This window comes from Ahaetulla prasina, chromosome 9 (assembly GCF_028640845.1).
Source record: "Ahaetulla prasina isolate Xishuangbanna chromosome 9, ASM2864084v1, whole genome shotgun sequence".
NCBI lineage: Eukaryota > Metazoa > Chordata > Lepidosauria > Squamata > Colubridae > Ahaetulla > Ahaetulla prasina.
The window spans coordinates 1,156,529-1,178,765 of record NC_080547.1 but is presented as its reverse complement, the minus strand read 5'-3'; the positions used below and the strand labels follow the sequence as shown (position 1 = coordinate 1,178,765).

General features: G+C 49.4%; 2 protein-coding genes across 7 annotated transcripts in view; one reads left to right on the top strand and one right to left on the bottom strand.

Annotated features, from left to right (window-relative positions):
• ANXA4 (annexin A4) overlaps positions 1–11,624 on the top strand; it is a 28,132-nt gene extending 16,508 nt beyond the window's left edge. For all 6 annotated transcript variants that reach the window (XM_058194300.1, XM_058194298.1, XM_058194297.1 and 3 more), the window contains 7 exons: positions 3,379–3,458; positions 4,975–5,031; positions 6,092–6,185; positions 7,151–7,246; positions 7,907–7,965; positions 9,787–9,909; positions 11,177–11,624. In XM_058194300.1, the coding sequence (XP_058050283.1) occupies positions 3,379–3,458; positions 4,975–5,031; positions 6,092–6,185; positions 7,151–7,246; positions 7,907–7,965; positions 9,787–9,909; positions 11,177–11,236 (569 nt within the window). In that variant the 3' untranslated portion in view covers positions 11,237–11,624. The remainder of the gene's footprint in view (positions 1–3,378; positions 3,459–4,974; positions 5,032–6,091; positions 6,186–7,150; positions 7,247–7,906; positions 7,966–9,786; positions 9,910–11,176) is intronic.
• A 1,068-nt stretch (positions 11,625–12,692) lies between these two features.
• Positions 12,693–22,172, bottom strand: TSR1 (TSR1 ribosome maturation factor). The gene is made up of 15 exons (XM_058194286.1): positions 22,022–22,172; positions 21,475–21,578; positions 21,171–21,387; positions 20,911–21,045; positions 19,919–20,340; positions 19,666–19,828; positions 18,338–18,492; positions 17,965–18,161; positions 17,585–17,747; positions 16,906–17,019; positions 16,562–16,694; positions 15,477–15,593; positions 14,114–14,254; positions 13,294–13,368; positions 12,693–13,200 (listed from the first exon to the last, which is right to left on the bottom strand). Exons 1-15 carry the CDS (start codon positions 22,122–22,124, stop codon positions 13,022–13,024), a joined length of 2,418 nt encoding a protein of 805 aa, XP_058050269.1. The 5' UTR covers positions 22,125–22,172; the 3' UTR covers positions 12,693–13,021.
• Between the last annotated feature and the right edge of the window lie 65 nt (positions 22,173–22,237).

Sequence of the window (22,237 nt, the reverse complement as noted above, 5' to 3'; positions counted from 1 at the left end):
AGGACCAGGGCAGAGGAACAACCCCTATCCCTGGCCCTCCAGAGATCATCCACCAACGCGACCAAAGCCGTCTCAGTGCTGTAACCGGGCGGAAGCCGGACTGGAGCAGGTCTAGATAGACAGTTTCCTCCAGGTGCAGGGAAACTGATATGCCACCATACTCTCTACAACCTTCGCCGCGGCGGGTTGGAGACCGGACGATAATTACCTAAAACAGCCGGGTCCAGGAAGGCTTCTTGAGGAGGGCCTCACCACCGCCTCTTTCAAGGCGGCGGAAGACTCCCTCCACCAAAGAAGCGCTCGTAATCCCTGGAGCCAGCCTCGTGTCACCTCCTGAGTGGCCAGCACCAGCCAGGAGGGCACGGGTCCAATAAACACGTGGTGGCATTCAATCTACCCAGCAACCTGTCCATGTCCTCGGAGCCACAGGGTCAAACTCATCCCAAACAATATCACCAAGACCGCCCTCAGGCGCCCGTCCGAATCGCCACAATTTTGGTCCAGACCGTCCCGAAGCTGAACGATTTTATCGTATAGATAACCGTTAAACTCCTCAGCACGTCCCTGCAACGGGTCATCCCGCTCCCCCTGGTGAAGGAGGGGGCGGGCCACCCGAAACAGGGCAGCTGGGCGGTTATCTGCCGGCGCAATGAGGGGGGGGGCGGAGCAACGCCTCGCTTCCCTCCGTGCCACTAGGGAGGTCCTAGTATAGGATCTAACTAGTGCCCGATCAGCCTCTGAACGGCTGGACCTCCAAGAACTCTCTAGGCGTCTTCTCCGGCGTTTCATCCCCCTCAGCTCCTCGGAGAACCAAGGAGCCGGTTGGGATCTGCGCCGGGTCAGAGGCCGCAGAGGCACGACACGGTCTAAAGCCCCAGCCGCAGCCCGTTCCCAGGCTGCGGCCAGTTCCTCTGCCGTGCCGTGAGCCAGACCCTCAGGGAATGGCCCAAGCTCCGTCCGGAACCTCTCTGGGTCCATCAGGCGCCTGGGACGGTACCAACGTAATGGTTCCGTCTCCCTGCGGTGTTGGGTAGCGGTCAGAAAGTCCAGGCGAAGGAGAGTGATCTGACCATGACAAAGGCTCTGTGACTATATCTCCCAAGTCCAGATCCTTCAACCACTGACCAGAGATAAAAATCAGGTCCAGTGTGCCTCCCCCAATGTGAGTAGGGCCATCCACTACTTGAGTCAGGTCCAGGGCCGTCATGGAGGCCATGAACTCCCGAGCTACTGTCGATGACGAGCCAGCAGATGGCAAGTTAAAGTCCCCCATGACTAAAAGTCTGGGGGTCTCCACTGCCACCCGGCAAGCACCTCCAGGAGCTCGGGCAGGGCCGCTGTCACGCAGCAAGGAGCCAGGTGCGACCAGCAAGCCCATCTGACATCTATGACCCCACCTCACAAAGAGGATTCACACCCGGCAATCTGAGGTACAGTGGTCTCCCTCGGCTCTAGACTCTCTTTAATAACAACCGCCACCCCCACCCCTACCCTGGGCCTCGGCTGATGGAATGCACGGAAACCCGGTGGGCACATCTCAACCAGGGGCACGCCCCCTTCAGTGCCCAGCCAGGTCTCCGTAACGCCTATAATATCCGCGGCACCCCCCTGAATCAGATCATGTATTAGGGGGGCCTTATTGGCCACGGACCGTGCGTTGCATAACATCAGACGAAGGCCCAGGCTCTGGGGGTCTTGACCATCCGGGAACGGAGAAGTCAGGGGATCGGGCACGCAATCGCCTGTATACATCGAACGCGTGACCCCTAAACCGATCGATCCCCCTTCCGCCATATCTGCCCCTCCCACTTACCGTGCAGATGGACTCACCCTCACACAAAGGAACACACTCCCCCCCCATAACCTCCGAACCGATTTGATAGTCGCCACGAGCATGCGCTGGAACTGGTTTCCCTCCCGACGGGCTACCCCCATCACCCACCCTAACCCTCCCACCCACCCCCAACCCAAACCCGTCGGTTTCCCTCCCCCCCTTAAAATTTCCATTAAAACTCCCACCCGGCGGGTTTCCCCCAACACCCGCCCTACCCCTCCCACCCCTTAAGAATCCCTCACCCTTAAAATCCCCATTAAAACTCCCCTTAAAAAATCTATTAAAACAATTAGTTAAAAATCCCCTAAGTCTCCTGGATTTAGCATGCCAGCTCTCGGGGTTCCAAAACCCGTCCTCAAGGTGGGCCCTCGGTAGTGTGGAGGGCCAAACCTGCGAGAGAGGGGAATCTCGCAGGGCAAGAAGGTCCGCAGTTGAAAATCTTCGCATATCAAAAAGTACGGTAAGCAGCCCATCGAAGCCGGTCAAGATGTCAACCACAGCAAACCGGGCTCTCAGGCTGGCAGGACGGACCGCGGACATCTAGGGCTCCATGGGGCCGCTACTCCATCTCCAAACCCAGCGGCCACCACTCGTCCTAGGTCCAGATGACACCCAATCGAATCAGCCACTCTCCTCTGAGCCAGTCTAGCCAACCAATGATGTTTAGAAGACGATATATGGTCTTAATCACAGTCTTAATCTTGGTCTTAGTCTTAGTCTTAGTGAGGGACACAATCCAGGACAAGCCCATCAGATGATAAGGCCATCGCGTCGCCGACAGCCAGGATTCCCAGCTGACGCCGACGCCGCCACCATGGGCCATCCTAGTCCAAACTGCTGAGGGTCCAAATGAGGGCCAACCTCACCTCCAGCTCCAACTCCCTTTCAGGGGATTGGGCCCTCCAGATGACTCTTCGGGCCCTCTGCCTCTCATAAGTCCGACCCTCTGCCTCTCCAGCGTTGATAGAAAAATTTTGTCCCATGAGGAGGTCGCTGCCGCCGCCGCCGCAACCCGAAAGCTACACCGCGACCGCAGCGGCCAGCGCCCCAGCACAAGGGCCCAAAGAAAACGCTGATACCTGCCACTCATCTCATCTCAGGCCTCACCAGCAAAGATGGCAAGAAGCGCTGGTGGTCAAAAGGCTCCAGCGCCGAAGCTCAAAGGCTCTCCAATAACAGAGAGCGATGACAAAGAAGCTCCCAGTCCCCTGAGGAAGCCGCTGCCGCCGCCGCCGCCGCCGCCGCAAACCCGGAAGTTCGGAGGCCCAGCTGCAGCCGCCGCAGCAGCCGCCCCAGCAGGAGCCTTGTAATTTCTTGTATCCGACCATTTCCCCAGCTGTGGCTCTTCCTCCTGTTCCTCAAGGTTATTCTCACAACCCTCTCCACCTCTGCAGACACCACCCTGACTTTATTGAACATGCTCAAGAGACACCCCTGCACGTTAGTGGTTGCTTTTCAGGAAGTCGCCATAGTTGTCAAGCTTTCCTCAGCTCCGCCAATCCTACAAATGCTTTTTTGAGATATATCTCTGGGCCTTTTTGCAGAATATGGAACCTCCCTTGAGAAAGACATCGTTTCAGATACCTCCTCCAAGTTCCGGAGAGTCCTGGTCTCCCTGTCGACTGTAAGTATTTGGCTCTTCTTGTCATGCCTCAGATCGCTCGTCACTGTTGTGACCAAGGCCCAAGTAGTGATTACTAAACAATTCAGTCCCCAACGAACTTATTTTATTAAAACAGCTGAGAATTAATTCATTCTCAGCTTCGTCCAAAACAAAATTCTTAATAGCCAGTCCGTCGGCCTCATCACCAACCTTTAATGTCTTTGGCAACCTGCCAAAGGCTTTTCTTGACAAAACCCCCACAAAGTTCAAGAGAGGCTGACAAGAAGCACGGAAATCAACATTGCTTTTCTACAAAAAACCCAACGACTCGTTGCTGCTCTTTTAAGCCTTATGGGTGTGGCCAATCATCTTCAAGTCGTCCTTTTTGCTTGAGCTGCTCTTGCCTTCTGGCAGCTCTTCGCATGCGTGCACAGGCTCCTCCTGTTCCTCTGCCTCTCTGCTGTCCGCCTCTGGTGGCTCCGGAGTCCGTGCATCACTCCCAGATGGCCCTGGCCCCATCTCTGCCTCTGACGCAGAGCCTTTGTCCAGGGCTTCCCCTGACTCCAGGACTGGCCCATTGTCCTCCCCAGCCTCCCAACTGTCCGACTCCGCTGCCAGGTCTGCAGGCTGCTGGCGGACCACAACAGTCACATAGTAGACGAATTCACTCCTTGCCCTAAATCATGGATTGTCTTTGTCAAGCAAGTATTTTTGCAGATGTGAAAATGAGTCATAGCTTTCTTTGCAATCCTGTGGAGTGGTTCAAAACTTGTGTGTGTATGTGCAAAAAGAAGCTGGGAATACGTTAGGGATGCAAATAATAATCCACCTATCTCTTTGGGGAACATGACGTTAAACTGTAGTTGGCGTGATAAGCCAGCAATGAACTTGTGGTTTATAACTGTGCATCCTATTCAGAAATATTCAATGATTTTCACTACACTGATAGCACCCATTGGATTTCCGTCCTTCGTCTCTATGATCTTTTCAAATTGCATTGAAGGCCTGGGATTTTCAGCACATTCTATTAAAAATCGTGGTCTCTTTTGCTGGGCAATAAACTTTTTTGGGTCTTCTGCATGGACAGGGCCACCGCTGACAAATTCTAAACTGGGTTATAAGTACTGAGAACTTGTGGTGGGTGGAGAGGAATCTTCTCAAAGACAAATACTTCCATCTGAGCGTTGCCCTCTTTCAAACTTGGCACGGATCAGAGTTTTAAGGGAGGATTTGGCATCACGCAATGATTTCACCACCACCACCACCCCCTCTTATTTATGGCCCTCCTCTTCAACCCAGTTTCTCTCGTTCACTGGAGAAGATGGTTTGTTGGGCTGCCCTCTTCTGCGGCTGGGTAGACAGACCTGTTCTCAAGGTCCCAAGAAAAGGGTTTTAAGAGGTTGGTGCTGAGTGTTTGTTCCCACTGCATCCCACTGATTCTGCTAAAGGTCCTTCTCCTTGCCTCCTTCCTGCTGGTCCTTATCTGAAATCGCTGTTCAGCTTCACTTGTCTCTTTCCCTCCCCCTTTTCTTCCCAGGGCAACAGAGATGAGAGCTCCTATGTTGACCAGGGCCTGGTCCAAGAGGATGCCAAGGTGAGTAATCCCGTTTGCAGGAATGAATAGGCAGTTTGCTGCTTGATTTCCAAACTGTTAACTGATAACCAGTTTTGTTGTGTACATCAGGGGTCTCTAACCTTGGCAACTTTACGACTTGTGGACTTCAACTCCCAGAATCCCTCAGCCAGCAAAGCTGGCTGAGGAATTCTGGGAGTTGTAGTCCACAAGTCGTAAAGTTGCCAAGGTTGGAGACCCCTGGTGTACACGATATACAGTGACAATAAAGGCTATACTATACTGGTTTTCTTTGAATTTGAGGTGTAACTTAACTCCTGCTCTTTGCCTCCTTAAATCCTCCAGGACAGGGGTGTCAAACTCACGGCCCGCGGGCCAGACACGTCACGTGCTGGCCATGCCCACCCTCGGTTTAGCAAAGGGGAGGGGGAAGTTGTGATACATCACATGATGACGTGTCATTGCAAGTTTGACACCCCTGCTCCAGAACAAAGGCAGGTGAGCACAAGGGGATATTGCAGGGCCTGTTCAAGACCACCAAAATTTTAGCAGCCAAATGGCAATTTGGGGTGACACAATGATGGCCTCCTTCTCCCCACCCCATTGTCTGTGTCAGGGGTCTCCAACCTTGGTCCCTTTAAGACTTTGGCTTTGTTGGCTGAGGGACTCTGGGAGTTGAAGTCCACAAGTCTTAAAGGGACCAAGGTTGGAGACCCCTGGTCTATGTCACCATTGAGACCATTATACCAGGTGCATTAAGACCTGCTAAGGTTAAACCGATTATTGTGAACAATATTGTATCCCCGGGGGACCAAAATGATTAGTTTTTCATCCTCAGTCATGTCCCAGTTTTACCCTTGTGTGCCTTACAGCTCGGAGGTGGAGACTTCCATTTCTTTATCCTTGTGAAGTTGCCCATCGCTACTGTCTTGTGAGAACAGGAAGGAGGCTGCCTGGTGGCCTGGATTGGTGCAGATGTGCTGGGTTGTGGCTCCAAACCTCAAACCCCAAAGTCCCCCCTGTTCCCTGCCTGTTTGTTCGGCTCCTTGCAAAAACTGTTCTTTGTGCTGCTTTCCTCTAGTGCCTCTATGAAGCAGGGGAGAACAAATGGGGCACCAGTGAGGGCCAGTTCATTATGATCTTGTGCTCCAGAAGCAGGAGCCATCTGCTAAGGGGTAAGCGGTGAAGTTGGTGGTGGATTCTTGTAAAAAAAAAGGAACATCATGGGAATCGAGTGAACATTAAAATGAATATTAAAATGAGATCTACCCTCCAAATCTAAGCTATACTGAGAAGCCATGGATGATTGGTCAGTTAGAGGCCGGGAATGAGAGTCGCTGTTGTTTAACTCTATTGTTTGTTTAATTCTGGTCACCACGATCCAGAAGAGATGCCGAGACCCTGGGAAGTGTGCAGAAAAGGGCAACAAAGACAACAAAGGGTGTGGAGGCTTGGAAGGTTGAGGGCCCTGGGGATGTCTAGTCTACAGAAGAGAAGGACTAGGGGTGTCATGATAGCTGTCTTCCAGTACTTGAGGGGCTGTCACAGAAAAGAGGGGGTCAACCGGTTCAGGAGAACCATTTATTAACTCTTTGTGGAGTTCTGTGGACCGGTTGAATAGTCAAGGCTGCCTGCCTGCCTAACAATTCCAGTAGAGAGAGCCAAGCTAGAACCAAGGAGAAATTTCCTATGAGAACAATTAGTCAATGGAACAGAAGTTGCCTTCAGAAGTTATGGGCGCTCCATCACTGGAGGTTTTCAAGAAGAGATTGTGTAGAATCTCTTTGTCTGGAATGGTATAGGATCCCTGCTCAAGCAGGGGGTTGGACTAGAAGACCTCCAAGGTCCCTTCCAACTCTGTTATCCTAATGTTCTGCAACTCAAGGCTCGATGGTGTGATTTCCCCATTACTTGTGGCCACCATAGACTCATTTCGGTTCATTCAGGACCTGCTGTTTTCTAAGGTGTTTTTTTAAAGAAAAAATATACAGTATGAATGAGAAAATTGGGAATATTGGAAATCTGAATATGGAAATCACAGAGGAGCTCATAAACATATCTAAGTCCCCATGTTTGGGAGGTTGTGGAACTGCTTTTCTTTTGCGTGCTAATAAAAATCTGCAATCATTTATTTGTTTAGTATTTGATGAATACAAGAACATTGCTAACAAAGATATTACGGAGAGTATTAAATCCGAAATGTCTGGAGACCTTGAAGACGCCTTGCTGGCAATAGGTGAGGACTCCACATCAGCTTTTATTCCTCTCTAGCTGGTGACAGTTGCTTTGCAGGTTAACTTGCTTCCAGGGTGTTTGCAACATGGAGGGAGGGCAATGAATTGCTGGATCTGGTAGCTTCTGCTTAAAGCAAGTTCCTGAATGTAGGCTAGCCAAGGAGATTCCCTGTTGTCTGGTAAACAGATAAACCTCCAGGTGTCTCAACGACCCTCTCAAAGGAGGAAAATGACCAGCTGCTTGCAAGGAATGTAAATCCTTCCATTCCCTACCATCCTGTCAGAGCTGAAGAAGCTTCTTGGATGAGAAGCAAAACTTCTTCAAAAGAAAAAACAAGAAAGTCCAGTTGCCTCTTGGAAAAAGGCACTTTTGGGACATTTTTGGTCCAAAAACCTGCTGCAGCCACATGTTCTGAGTTGACCCACACATCTGGAAGACGCTGGAGTTGAGGATGGCAGTTCCAGCATTTTAGACATTAGATACTAGCCATATAGAGGAACATCGGAAGTAAAGAGTTTTGGATAGGCCATGCTGAACGTATGCAGTATTTTCGTTTAGAAAATTGTTGTTTTAATAACAAGTTTCTGAGCAATGATTTTAATATTTGTTTTTAATCAAGAATGGTTAATTACTGTCTTCCTTTATTCTCCTCTCCCCTCAGTGAAGTGCATGAGAAATAAACCCGCTTACTTTGCTGAACAGCTGTACAAATCTATGAAGGTAAACACACGCATAAAACTGGCTGCAAACCGAGTAGGAGCTCTGTAAGAGGCATGTCCTATTAAAGGGTTGATTTCCTGTAATTACATGATCCAGGCTCAGGCATTGCATGAAAAACTTGGTGTTTCATCCCCAGCCTTTCCAGAATGGATTAGATCAGGGGTCTCCAACCTTGGCAACTTTTAAGATTTGTGGACTTCAACTCCCAGAATTCCTCAGCCAGCAAAGCAAAGCAAAGCAAAGCTGGCTGAGGAACTCTGGAAGTTGAAGACCACACGTCTTAAAAGTTACCAAGGTTGGAGACCCCTGGGTTGGATAATCCTGTCCTGGGGATTCTGCCAGGTTTCAGCACGAACAAGAGAGACTCTACCAGGGTATCTTTCTGCACCAACTCAGAAAGCTCAAACTGCCCAAGGAGCTGCTGATCCAGTTCTACAGAGAAATGATTGAGTCTGTCATTTGCACCTCTATAACTGTCTGGTTTGGTTCTGCAACCCAACAAGACAGACACAGACTTCAGAGGATAATTAGAACTGCAGAAAAAATAATTGCTACCTGCCTTCCATGGAGGACCTGTATACTGCACAAGTCAAAAAGAGGGCTGTGAAAATATCTACAGACCTCTCACATCCTGGACATAAACTGTTTCAACTCCTACCCTCAAAACGACGCTATAGAGCACTGCACACCAGAACAACTAGGCACAAGGACAGTTTTTTCCCGAACATCATCACTCTGCTAAACAAATAATTCCCTCAACACTGTCAAACTATTACTAAATCTGCACTACTATTAATCTTCTCATCGTTCCCATCACCCATCTCTTCCCACTTATGACTGTAACCTTGTTGCTTTATCCTTAAGATTTATATTGATATTGTTTCCTGATTGCTTATTTGTACCCTATCATTAAGTGTTGTACCTTATGATTCTTGATGAAGGTATCTTTTAAGTACAGAGAGCGAATGCACCAAGACAAATTCTTTGTGTGTCCAATCACACTTGGCCAATAAAAAATTCTATTCTATCTCAATCTCTGTGATTTTTAACGTGTGGACTTCAACTCCCAGAATTCTGACTGGGGAATTGTGGGAGTTGAAGTCCACACATTATGGAGGTTCAGAAATACTGGACTAAGAGCTTGGTTTTATAGCACAATTAGCGGGTGCTGACAGAGGAGAATATTTACAGTTCAGGGTTGAATTTTGAGGTACTTGGTGCTCTCTGAGCACGGTGGTTTTTAGCAAAAGTTTCATTACCAAACTAATTAACCTCCTCAGTCCTATGTGGAAGTTGAGTCGTGGCAGCTGGAGGTCTTTTCTTTTTGGTTTGAAATGATTGGTTACTTATTCAAGCTTGAAGCTCCTTGGATAAGCAGCGAAACATTTCAAACCAAGGATCTGAAGAAGCTTCTTGGATGAGAAGCGAAACATCTTCAAAGAAAAGCCAGAAAGTCCAGTTGCCTCTTGGGGGAAAAAAATAAAAAGCACCTTTGGGACAACCAGGACCTGGATGGCTGAGAATCTCCATAAGACATTTCAAACCAAAGATAAGAGAAGCCCAGTCACCACGGCTCAACTTCCAGAAAATTCCGCCTGGATGACTGAGACGCTTCCTCCTCAGTGCTACCTCAGCTACTTTGATGATGTTACCTAGTTTGGTAGTAAAACATCTGCAAAAAAACCACCATGCTCAGAGACCATCGAGGACCCCCCAGTTAGCAAGTGGCTGCTTTTAAAGGGACAACGAAACGTTTTGCCAGCTGAGATCCAGCACGTGGTGTGACTTGGCTTATCTTTCTTTTTCCAACCCCCAAACCAGGGTTTAGGCACGGATGACAACACTCTGATCCGCCTGATGGTCTCTCGCTGCGAGATTGACATGATTGACATTAAGGCTGAGTTCAAGCGCATGTACGGAAAATCCCTCTACTCTTTCATTAAGGTGAGCTGTGGCGTCTGATCTCACCGAGTTTCTGCACAGCTAGTCTAGGGAAGAGAAGAACCAGGGGAGACAGGAGAGCATCTTCCAATACTTGAGGGGCTGCCACAGAGAGGAGGAAGGGGGTCAAGCTGTTTTCCAAAGCACCCGAAGGCCAGACAAGGAACAATGGATGGAAACTGATCAAGGAGAGATTCAACCTAGAAATAAGGAGGAATTTCCTGACAGTGAGAACAATCCACCCATGAAACAGAAGTGGTCTTCAGAAGTTGTGGGAGCTTCATCCCTGGAGGCTTTCCAAGAAAAGACTGGGCTGCCATCTGTCAGAAATGGCGTAGGGTCTCCTGCTTGGGCGGCAGGTTGGACTAGATGACTTACAAGGTCCCTTCCAAGTCTCTTAATCCAGGGGTCTCCAACAAGGTCCCTTCCAACTCTGTTCATCTGACTTTAACCAACAAAAGGACCAGGGGAGACAGGATAGCAGCCTTCCAATATTTGAGGGGCTGCCACAGAGAGGAGGAAGGTGGGGGTCAAGCTATTCTCCAAAGCACCTGAAGGCCAGTCAAGGAATAATGGATGGAAACTGACCAAGGAGAGATTCAACCTGGAAATAAGGAGACATTTTCTGACAGTGAGAACAATCAACCAGTGGAACAGAGGTTGCCTTAGGAAGTTGTGTGAGCTTCATCCCTGGAGGCTTTCAAGAAGAGACTGGACTGCCATTTGTCAGATAGTGTAGGGTGTCCTGCTTGGGTGGGGGGTTGGACTAGATGACCTACAAGGTCCTTTCCAAGTCTCTTAATCCAGGGGTCTCCAACTTTGGCAACTTTAAGCCTGGAGGACTTTAACTCCCAGAATTCCCCAGCCAGAAGTCCTCCAGGCTTAAAGTTGCCAAGATTGGAGACCCCTGTCTTAATCTGTATCTGGAGGTGTTCCCAACAAAACTGTCCCTATCTTATTGGAGCACTTCCAGTCAAAGTCATCTGTAGGTTATGGTGAAAAACATGAAGGCAGCAGTCCCAAGGGTGTGATTGAAGCGCAGCCTATTTTCTCAGAGTTGCATCATAATGGCACCATCTTCCGACTACACCTTGTGGGCCCCCTTGCTTCCAGGAAAGCAAGAGCGGTCCATATTAAATATACCGTGAACTTTTATTCTGCATACCTGTAATTCAGAGGTGAAGACTAAGGCAGGAGCAGTGAGTCCAGCTTTGATAGAATTTGCATTAATAAAATAAAAATGAACTGTGTTTTGTTTTTCCCTCTCTAGGGAGACACCTCAGGGGACTACAGGAAAGTTCTGCTCCTTTTGTGCGGCGGGGACGACTAAGAGCTTCCAGATTTCTTCCCCATCTTGGCGCTGAAGCGATGTGGCTGGCTGTCCCCATAGAACAGAGGTGGGGAACTATGGCCCTTTTATGACTTGTGGACTTCAACTCCCAGAATCCCTGAGCCAGCCATGCTGGCTGGCTCAGGAATTCTGGGAGTTGAAGTCCACAAGTCATAAAAGGGCCATAGATCCCCATCCCTGCCGTAGATGACAAGTAGTTGGAACTTTTGCGGAAATGCTTTTAAAAATGCCAATCATATCATGTTAACATTGATTGTACCTCTGCCTTCATCTATTTCTAAATTTAAAAAGAATGTTAGTCCCTGCTTTGAAACAGGTAGACAAGATGCAGTAAAAAAAATGACTAATACAATATTTTAAAACCTTGGCTCCTTCCCATTTATTCTGCACAAAAGGTGAGCTTTTACTGAATACAGGGAGTGGAGTTGTTAGGGGAGATACTTCATGTAACGACTATGGCAACATGCAACCATAATGGGCAGGCTCCCTTACATCATATCTTGAGGACTACCTGTAGATACGGTGAAATGCCAAATTTCCTACAATGGTGGGCAAGGTGGAAGGTCCTTGCAGTCTCCGTTCCAGAGATGCATTTCTCATCCGCACACACACACACCCCAAAAAAAGTTGATTTGATCGTCAACCGAGTTTGTGAAGCTGAATTTTACACTCGTGCAGGGAGTTTGCCTCACTAACATGGAGCTTAAACTCCAGGCCAGGCGAAATCTTGCAGCTGCTTCAGACACACCGATGCCACCTGTGAGGTTCCTGTTAATTCTCACTCCCATACAGCTCATGGCAAGGGAATTTTGTTAAAAATCACAAGTATAAGGGGGTTATGAGCCTTTATGCTGGGTTTTACTGGCTCAAGTCAGCAAAGGGTTAAAAGAAAATTCCCATGAATGCCTTTATACAAATATCGTAGGCCAACTCTTCTAACTTCTGAACATGAGCAATTCGATATCCAGACTGAACCAGTGCAGAGTGAAACATGCCAAACAATCTAGCAATCCCATCTATGGATCTTTTCTGAGGGCAATCGAACTTCATTCGTATATATTAGCAATAGCACTTAAAACTGATATACTGCTTCATTGTGCTTTTACAGCCCACTCTAAGCTCATATTGGCCATCCAACAATCTGGGTCCTTGAGCTGCAAACAGCACCTGTTGTATCTTTCCTGCACCATGCCAGAGTTGGGTGTTTTAGTTCCAGGGATGCAACTGATTCTGGATTGTTTTTTTTCCTGGAATGTGAGTAGAGAAGCTTCACCACCACAGAAACGGTAGCTGGGGAAAAAAGGTGTTCTAATTTTTGCCTGATCCAAACCGCTGTGCAAGGAATCATGAGCTGTTAAGTAGCTGTTAAGATCAATAAAGGAATTTTGCTGTTTCAATAAAACCGTTGTTTCAAGACAAGGAATACTGAAGAACATAGTAAAATCAGTTTTACTCTCCTCTCTGCCAGCCAGAGATCAAATCTCACTGAAGACTCCTTTACAGGTGTGGCTGTTTCAGCGTCTCTCTTTACTAGAGATGGAAGCCCTGCTACTCGGAGCCAAACTTTCTTCCACATAAACCCATCTGCAAGGTAGTTTCTCCAATGGCTCCACGAAATGCAAAACATGTTAAGGCAAATCAAATAGGACAACTGGCTGCTTCACAGATTTTGGACATCAGAAGAAATACTAAGTATCCCAAGAGGTTTATTTTTGTAGGAAATAGCATTTTTCCCCTGCATAAATAGTTGCTTTGCTAGAGCAGCTAGTCCATTTTCTCCTCTCCCTCTAGGCCAGGCTGGATGCCGTCCCTCCACCTTGCAGGCTCTGGCACGTAGGGATCGAATGTCCACCTGGGGAAAACCCGCTTGTACAAGGTCATCAGCACCGTGTCCTGGGACTTCAGCTGCCCGTCAAACTGGCACTTCATGTGGCCATGGGTTCCTGGCAGCAAAGAGGAGACGGAGAGTCAGGGCACGCAGCCGGCGAGGAAGGGAGATCCGCTGGGCCGCCCCCCAAAATCTTTCACCCGCTTACCCAGGGGCTCCTTGATATGGCCGCGGCGGCCCCACTTGGTCCGCAGCTCCACCGGTTTGAACCACAGGACATCCTCTGCAGGAGAGGGAGAAGGGAGAACTAGGACTCTAGCAGGACTCAAAGCAAACCCCGAGATTATAGTCACAGACAAGGAAAGGTTCTATACAGTAAGGATACCCAGCACAGACCGTGTGTGTGTATGTGTGTGTGTTGGGGAGGGAGGGAGGGGTTTCCAACAACACTGCATGTGGGCAGAACTGGGTATCCTTACTTTACAGAGCGACATGCAGACAGGTGAGCCCTGCACTGCCCAAACTTTGAATGGGTCCATTTCTCTCAATGAAGCCACTGCTCCATTCCCCTCCCCCACCCTTCCAGGGACTTATTTATTTATTTATTTATTTATTTTATTAGATTTATAAACCGCCCTTCTCCCGAAGGACTCAGGGCGGTGTACAGCCAAAGTAAAAAAGAAACAATATACAGTTAAAATAAATTAAAAAACTTATTATACAGTGTGGCCGAAATTAAAATAGTTAAAAAACTAAGAGACCCCAAATTGAAACTAAAAAGAAATTTAAAATTTAAAACTAAACAATTTAAGAAAGCCCCGCACGAACAAACAGATATGTTTTCAGTTCGCGGCGAAAAGTCCAAAGGTCAGGTATTTGTCGTAAACCGGGGGGAAGTTCATTCCAAAGAGTGGGGGCCCCCACAGAGAAGGATCTTCCCCTGGGGGCCGCCAGCCGACATTGTATACTTTAGATACGACAATGTATACTTTTGTATACGACAATGTATACTTTAGATACATACATACCTCTGTTGAAGAACATGTAGCGCACAACGGCCAGTTTGCTGAAAATCTTGAACGGGTGACCGCTGAGTACCACCCGTTTAACGACTAGCCGGTTGGGATCGACACTGAGCAGGGAGCCCGTAGCCAAGAGATTCTGCGTGCCTGCAAACAAGCCCAAGTGAGAACCCTGTGACTCCAGGGGCAGATGTGCAACTTCAGGCCGGCCAATCAATAACCAGCATTTGCTTTGCTGAGGAATCGAATCTGCCTGACTCCAAGATCAGCAAAGGGGCAGACAAAGTGCCCAGGCGAAAATCCAAGCTACGGTGACATCAGCTACCCTCGTGGATAACGTGGCCACCAAGTGGGAGAACTGTAGATGGACTATAAGCAGGGGTGGGATTCAGCCGGTTTGGACCAGTTCGGGAAAACCGGATGCTAATTTTACATCTGGTTCACCAAACTGGTAGTTGCAAGAACTGGCTGGCCCCGCCCTGCCCCTCCCAGGAGTCTCCATGCGGCCTGTTTTGGATGCCAGGTAAGTACAGCGCCTGCACAGAGGCTCTGGGAGGGCGAAAAATGGGCCTCCTGGAAGTTCCAGAAACGGGCCTATTTCCAGCCTCGGGAGCCCAAGGGAGGCCCAAAGAAAGCCTCGGGAGCCTGGGGAGGGCATAAAACGGGCCTTCCGGGAGTCCAGAAACAGGCCCATTTTCATCCTCCCGGAGGCTCAAGGAAAGCCTCTGGAGCTTGGGGAGGGTGAAAACGTGCCCCCCCCCATGGTGCAGGAGGCCGAGTAGGCCACGCCCACCATGGCCACGCCCACCCAGCAACCAGGTAGAGAACCAATTGCTAAAATTTTTGAATCCCACCCCTGACTACGATGTATTCAGCATACCGGTTCGGGCCATTGGGAACTGTAGTTCAGCAACAAGTTTATTACCACTAGTTGCGACTTTTAACACAAATCTGAAGGAACCAGAGCAGCGTCACCAACAAAACAAGCCCAAGGTAATGCACCAGCCCTTGGCAAGCTTTGCTGGGGAGGAAGCCCCACACGGCCTGTCCTCACTCACCCCGGAAAATAGGATGTGCTCTGGGACATTCTTCCTCTAGGCCCCACAGGGACCCAGAGTGAGGGCTGACAAGCTAGAAGGAGAGGAAAATGCCGGTTTTCTTTCCCAATGGCTGCAGAGGAACATCTCCCCTCCTGGCACCCTGCAGACAATCTGAGAATCCCCCCTTTCCTCACATGAAGGGAAAGGTCATCCGATCCATCTGCAGGTAACAAGGTTAAGGGAAGCTGCTGGAAAAGGCCGCAGAAAAGAGGATGCCAAGGCAGCGAAGGCCATACTGACCCAAGGTATCTTTCCAAACCCCAACTCACCATCGCTCTCCTGCTTGAACAGCAGCACCGAAGCAGGCGGAAAAGTGATGGGAGCATAGATCGTGGCCACCACAGCAGTGTCGGCATGGAAAAACTTCTCCAGCTTGTGTTTATCCGCTGCAAAGAGGGGAGAGGGGGTTGCATGTTTAGTTTGGCTTGACTGATAGATTATTTGTAGCTCGGGGTTGACATGAGGGGCCCTTTGCTGTTCTCTGTGCTTGGTTGTTTTCATGCAATGTTTCATGACCCAACTATGCAACACCATCAGTGCTACAAAGGGAGTGGGGTTTGCTGTCAGCTTCTATGCATGTGGCTTGCCCTGTAAGCATTGACGGACTGCTCTGGGCGATTAGGCTGCTGTCTGATTGTTTGTCTGAGTTGGGAGCTCCTCCATTGGGGGTATTGTTTATCGTTTGGTTTCTGGCGTAATGTTAACCTTGGTGTTTAATCCAAGCATAAATTCTGACATTAAGCCATTTGTCCTTTAAAATTAAAAGAATTTCTACCTTGCACTTCAGTTCAGAAAAGCTTCTAGAGCTGCTTACAAAGATCAAAAAACAAAAACAGTGTTTACCTTTATTTGCATTTATGGTTTTAAACCGTTTGGCAGTGGAAGGAAACAGATTGGGGGAAGAAGCTACATAAACATATGCTAGCAGTTTCAGGTTTAAAATACGGGCTGACTGTTGCAAAGCTCAAGTGACCCTCAAAAGGCTGCAGCTGGAATGTGGGGAAATTGGTTTCACACATCACAGTATTTGAATTTTTTTCCCCCAAATGCACATGGCAAAACGGAGGCAGGAAAGAGCTGATCCACCTTCTCATTTCCCTGCATTCTGAACTAGATTTGAGCCATTCAGACATTCAGACATTCAATGCCCTGCAAACGAGACCTATTTGGACCCCTACTTTGACTCAGGGTTGTCAAACTCCTTCCAGCAAAACTAGGAATTTCACCCAGCCCTTTCTGACCATCCTCAGCCCAAAGGTCATTAAGAAGCAAAAAGTCCACAAGGGTTCCCATCCCTTCTTTAGAGGGGCACCTGCAGGGGCTTCACCTCCCCTGGGAGGGGCTGAGGACACACCTGAGGTGTGCTGAGAGTAGAGAGGGGAGGCCCGGAAGCGGCGGAACCCACAATGAACGATCACTTCCTCTTTGGACTTTACTGGCTCACTGTATCCTGGATGGTGTCTCACCAGGAGGTTCAGCACAGACATCTGGAGAGAATAAAAAGAAGGAGAAGAGCAATCAGAGGCTGAGCTTCTCCGGCCACCAAGGGATCTTCAGCTGGTTCCAGAATGATTCGCAGCCCGGAGAGAAAAGCCAGTTTTTTCTAGGCCTTGATCAAGGCCAGTCACGATCAAGCCAGGCTTTCCTTGCCCCAGAGGGGGAAAAAAAATATGACCCCCCTCTCTCTTCTGGACTCACCTTCTGCTCATAGGGAAGTAGCGTGAAAAGCACCAGAGGCTCCTGCTTCTGCTGGAAACTCTCCATAACAGAAACCGGGACATTGCAAAGGTGGACTGTAACATACCAGCCGACCTGAGGAAGGAGCACACAGGCAGGTCACACGGAAATCCTGGCATCCTCCTCACAGCACAGAAGGTAACAAAGCTGGGTTAAATTCTGCTGGTTTGCACACTTAGCGTCCTTCCCAAAGCGCAGAAAACCCGTTCTCAAATACCAGGTGGACGGTAATGTTGGTATAATGGGCTTCGTTTATTTTTTCCCCTCTAGAAATTAAACCAAAACCTATCACAAGAGGCAGCTCCCATTAAACTCCCAAATGCTTTGATACAACTCTGGAGATTGAGCTCCAAGGCTCTCCGGTTAGAGCTTGGATACTCCGCACAAGAAAAACAGAAGTGTCCACTAGGGTGGCTGGCCAGGGAATTTTGGGAGTTGGAAGTCCACAAGTCTTAAAAGTTGCTTAGACACCCCTGAATTAAAGCATATTAATATGCTTTAATTAAAGCAATTATTAAAGTATGAATTAAAGTATGAAAACGTTACACTTGCAAAAGTACAACCACCATGATCGTTTTTAAAAATTAAAAATGTAAAACCAACCCTTGTTAAGCAGAGTGAGATTGAAAAAAGGACCAACCTGAGCTCCATCTGTTTCCTCCTTTTCCAATTGCCGGAAGGTGTGTTTCCTTGTCCGGGAAAAGTCCTGGAACTGGAAGATCCGGGCATAGTCTCTGGGGAGGTTCTCCTTGGGATCCCAGGGGGATGTTCGGAAGCTCTTTAGTCCCCTGAACTTCTGGAACCTGAGGGAGCCAATGGGATCATTCTCTTGCCTTGTCTCCAACCTCTCTGCCTGCCTGCTGCCCTCTCCCATCTCCCTGTAACCCAGCAGAGCCTCCATGTTAAAGCAGCCACCCAGGGCAGTCAGGCCAGGCCTTGCCTCAGCTCCCCCCCCCCCACCGACTCCATTGAATGGTCCCAACTCCTCCCATGTCCCTGGCCATTTGCTGAGGCCCTCACCGGATCCGGGCTGGCACATCCCGGGGGGTGTCCACCTCATCGGGAAACATTTCTTCCTGTCGCTCCTGGCGGTATTTCTCCAGCATTGCTTCTTCTTCCTCCATTTTCTCCTCAGCCTGCTCCGTCTCAGGCAGCGTCATGGTTTCGCAGTCCTCCTCCTCGTCAGAAGCAATTTCCTCCTCACTGCTGCTCCCATCCTGGCAGAGCAGAAGCCACGTGGGCAGAGAGCATGAGGAGGCCTCCCCAGCCTGTGGACCTCAGCGCCTGCCACGTACCCACGTCCACCTGCAGAGCCCCCACCTGCCAGTGGGCCTGTCTCATCCTGCACAGACTCTTCTCCAGGCTACCATCAAAACCATGGCTACTCCGTTACCTGGGGCATGGCTTCTTCCATAATCTCCTCCTCGTCCTCCTCCTCCTCCTCACTGCCATTTCTCCATTCGGCCTCGTCCAGGATCCAGGCAGCCTGATAGGCAGATGTTCCCTTGGGGACCCTCTTGGCCACCTTCTTCCTCTGTTTAAGGGATTCTGTGCATAGTGAGAAAGAGAGTTACTGCCAGAGAACCTCTCCCCATCAAAAGAAGAATCAGTGGAAAGCCAAGATTATTAGGGCCCATCCCACTTCAACCTATAGCAGGGACTTCTTACGTCCTCCTTTAAGGTAACAGAAAGCCATCTGCTTAGAGACCAGTAGGTTTCCTTGGCCATCTTTGGGCTGGCCAAGGACAGCAGACCGTGGGGTGGGTAGGCCAGGGGTCCGATCCAGCCTGGCACCGCTTATGTACAGATCAAGAATCTGAAGAACTGAGAACGTTGTTGTTGTTGTTTTGATAGAGTAAACCAGGCCACCAAAAGGAAGAATACTTGAATAAAATTAAGCCCTTCAAGGTGTTTTTTTTAAATTATCCTTAAAGTTTTATCGTAATCATCAAAATCTGAATGCCTCTTGTCCAATACTGTATAAATAATATATACTGAAATATAGTGTTTTATAATACAATAAGCCACTTATGACTGTATGATTGTAACTTTGTTGCTTCTATCCTTACGATTTATACTGATATTGTTTCCTGATTGCTTATCTATACCCTATGACTATCATTAAGAGTTGTACCTTAGAATTCTTGATGAAGGTATCTTTTCTTTTATGTACACTGAGAGCAAATGCACCAAGACAAATTCCTTGTGTGTCCAATCACACTTGGCCCAAAAAAAATTCTATTCTATTCTATTCTATTCTGTTCTGTTCTATTCTATTCTAAAAGATAGATGCAATAGATGTGTTTTTAAAATTTAAATAATAAGAATGATCCCTTGAAGAAATGGTTGAGAGGCAGATCTACACGGCCTCAATCCTCTCAATGGAATCGTGGTTAGATAGCTGGCTCTTTTGAGGGAGGACGTGCAACATTCACACGCTATAACCTGGTTCCATCTTAGCCTACCTGAATCCAGCCAGTGTAATTAAAAGCTACGGCTAGCAGTACAGAGCATAAACTGGGGAACCCATGTAAGGAAACATGGCTTAGGACAGGAGTCTCCAAACATGGCAACTTTAAGACTTGTGGACTTCAATTCCCGGCATTGGCCAGCTGGGGAATTCTCGGAACTGAACAAGTCTTACAGTTGCCAAGTTGGGAGAATCCTGGCTTAGAGCACATGAACCAAGGCACGACCTGTCCCAAGTCATCTCTGACTGACCCTCTGCCTCCCTCAGCTCCTCCTCCGAGGGCCAGGTCTGCTCTCCTTCCATTGGATCCGGAACCACTTCTGCCTGCAGAGACTCCTGCTTGGCAGGATCAGCCTTGCTCAGCACCTTCACCTCTTCCTCCATCTCAGCAGCGGTGCTGCTGCTAAGGTCACCCTGCAAGAGGCACAAGAGAGCAGCTCAGACCACGCCCCCTTCTGGGGGGGAGGGGCATCTCAGTCACACCTGAACAGGAAGAGGCCCCACCTGTTTCTTCCTACTTGCCAGCTGTCCTTCTGGACATTTCTGGTTCAGGGCAAAGAGGTCTGGGGGAGCATCCATTTGATTCATCTGGAAATCTCCATGTCCAACAATGTGTACCAGGGAGTTGACGTTCAAGCTTCTTCCCCTCACATAGCCAGACACCTTTAAGGTCCCCACCGTGGCACTGTCAGAGCTGGGCACAAATTCGGCAGCATCAGCCAGCAGGTGAGCCCGCCGGTCTCGGAATGCCAAGTGCTGCTGTTTCTGGCTGGCCAGGTGCTGTAATAGCAGCGCAGATTCCTGCTCCGTATTGAGAGAAAAAAGCTTGGCCCCAGGAAACCGCTTCTCAGTAACCTTGCTGAGCTTTTTCCGGTAATCAGTTTGCTTCTTTGGCGGCTGCTCAGCCAGACCCTGAACAGCAAGGCCTGCGGGGAACAAAAAGAAAGGCTTGCTTAACAACAGACAGCTGGAGAAGTTGGCCTTTCCTCTGGATCATCACCGAGTCTGCTATTAGTACTAGCAGTAACACTTAGACTGATATACCGCTTCATGGCCCTCTCTAAGTGGTCTATGGAGTCAGCATTAGGCAACAATCTGGGTCCTCATTTTATCAACCTCAGAAGGATGGAAGGCTGAGCCAACCTTGAGCCAGTGAGGATCAAACTGCCAAACTACCGGCAGTCAGCAGAAGTAGCCTACAGTACTGCATTCTAACTATTGTGCCACTATGGCAAAGTATAATGAGGAAAGAGTAACAACAAAGCAGCAATAACAATTACAGAGCATCAGGGGAAGCAAACTCATTTAATCAAAGACCTAAGTTTAGTGTCAGGGAACAGATATTTCAGATAGCTGGGTTAGTTATAAAAAACCAAGCATAGTTCCCAAGTCCTACAAGAAGACAAGGAGCTTTACAGCAAGGATTGTAACCTGCCAAACATCTGGTATCTTACTGGATGGATGAAAAAACAGGCTGCATTGGGCACTAGACTCACCATAACTGGGGAGACCCTGTGCAAAGATGCAGGAGAGGCAGAGATCGCCAACATCATCCCAACCATCTGCAGCATCCAGCAGGAAAAGGAGAGTATCAGCTACTTTGGCAAGATCCAGCACTGTATGAAGGCTTCCTGGAGAATAAGAATTATGGAAGTTACAACTCTCTGAAATACCTCAGGAAAACGCAGGAAAGACCGTAGAACTATTTTGCAGGTGTAGAAGCTGCCAAGATGGTTCTGCAAAATGAGACACTCACCTGCATCAGCTACTACGAAACGCCAGCGCAGCTTGGACCGGGGACACAGCAGGGCAAAACCAGGCGGGCCCCCCTTTGCTGGGAATACAACCGAATCCTGGTTACTCCGGAAAAGGTTCAAGGCCGCCTGGGGATCGATCTGGGCGTGCAGCGGCACCAGGACCATCAGGTGTGGTGGCCCATCCTTGCGCCCCAAATTCCGCTTTTCTTCCAACACCTGCAGAGAGAGAAACCAAGCTAGGGGAGGCTCCTCCGAGCAAGCGGCCCCAGTTCGGCTTTCTGCTCTCTACTGATGACGACTCACAGCCTCCTGGTGTTGCCGGCGGAGCTGCCAAGCCCGGTGCCTGCGGTCCTGTTTCGACCAGTTGCGGTTTACCTGACGAGTGAGGGTTTTGACCGGGACCCGACCTGGAGAAGGAAGAGGGGGAAATGGCAGGAGATTTTGCTGGCTTCCTGGATAAAAACGGCAGGTGCTGCCTTTGAGTAGACCGGGAATTTCCAAACCTGGCCACTGCTAAGCCTTGTGGACTTCAACTCCCAGGATTCCCAGCCCAGCCACGCTGACAGGGGGACTCTGGGAGATGAAGTCCAGAAGTTGCCAAGATGGGAGAGCCGGGGACTTCATCTCAGCCTCTTTGCTCTTGAATTTCCAGAATGCCTCGGTCTCCAAGACGAATAAGAGACGCTGAATTGGATCGGCCTCTGGCCACAGCCCGCTTCGGCCCTCGGGGACGGCCCGGGTGGGATAGACTGCTCCTGGACTGGAGGCTCTCTGGGCCGTCCACCGAGATTCCCTGCTTCCGCGGCGACCCGGACTCCCCCGGGGAAAAGGAGGCCCTCCGCGCTCTCACCTCCCTGTCTCCGCGCGCTGCTCACGCGGTGCTTCCCGGCCTTGTGCGGCTTGTTCTGCTGCTTCAAGGAGCCCGCGCGGTGGACGGCCGCCTGCTTCGCCATGGCCCTGCCACTGTCGCGCCGGAAGTGACGCCACCGACTCTGCCGCTCTAGGGACGCGCGTCTCTGGGGCCGCCGCGTCTCTCCTATTGGCCCGGACGCCGGCCAAGGCGCCT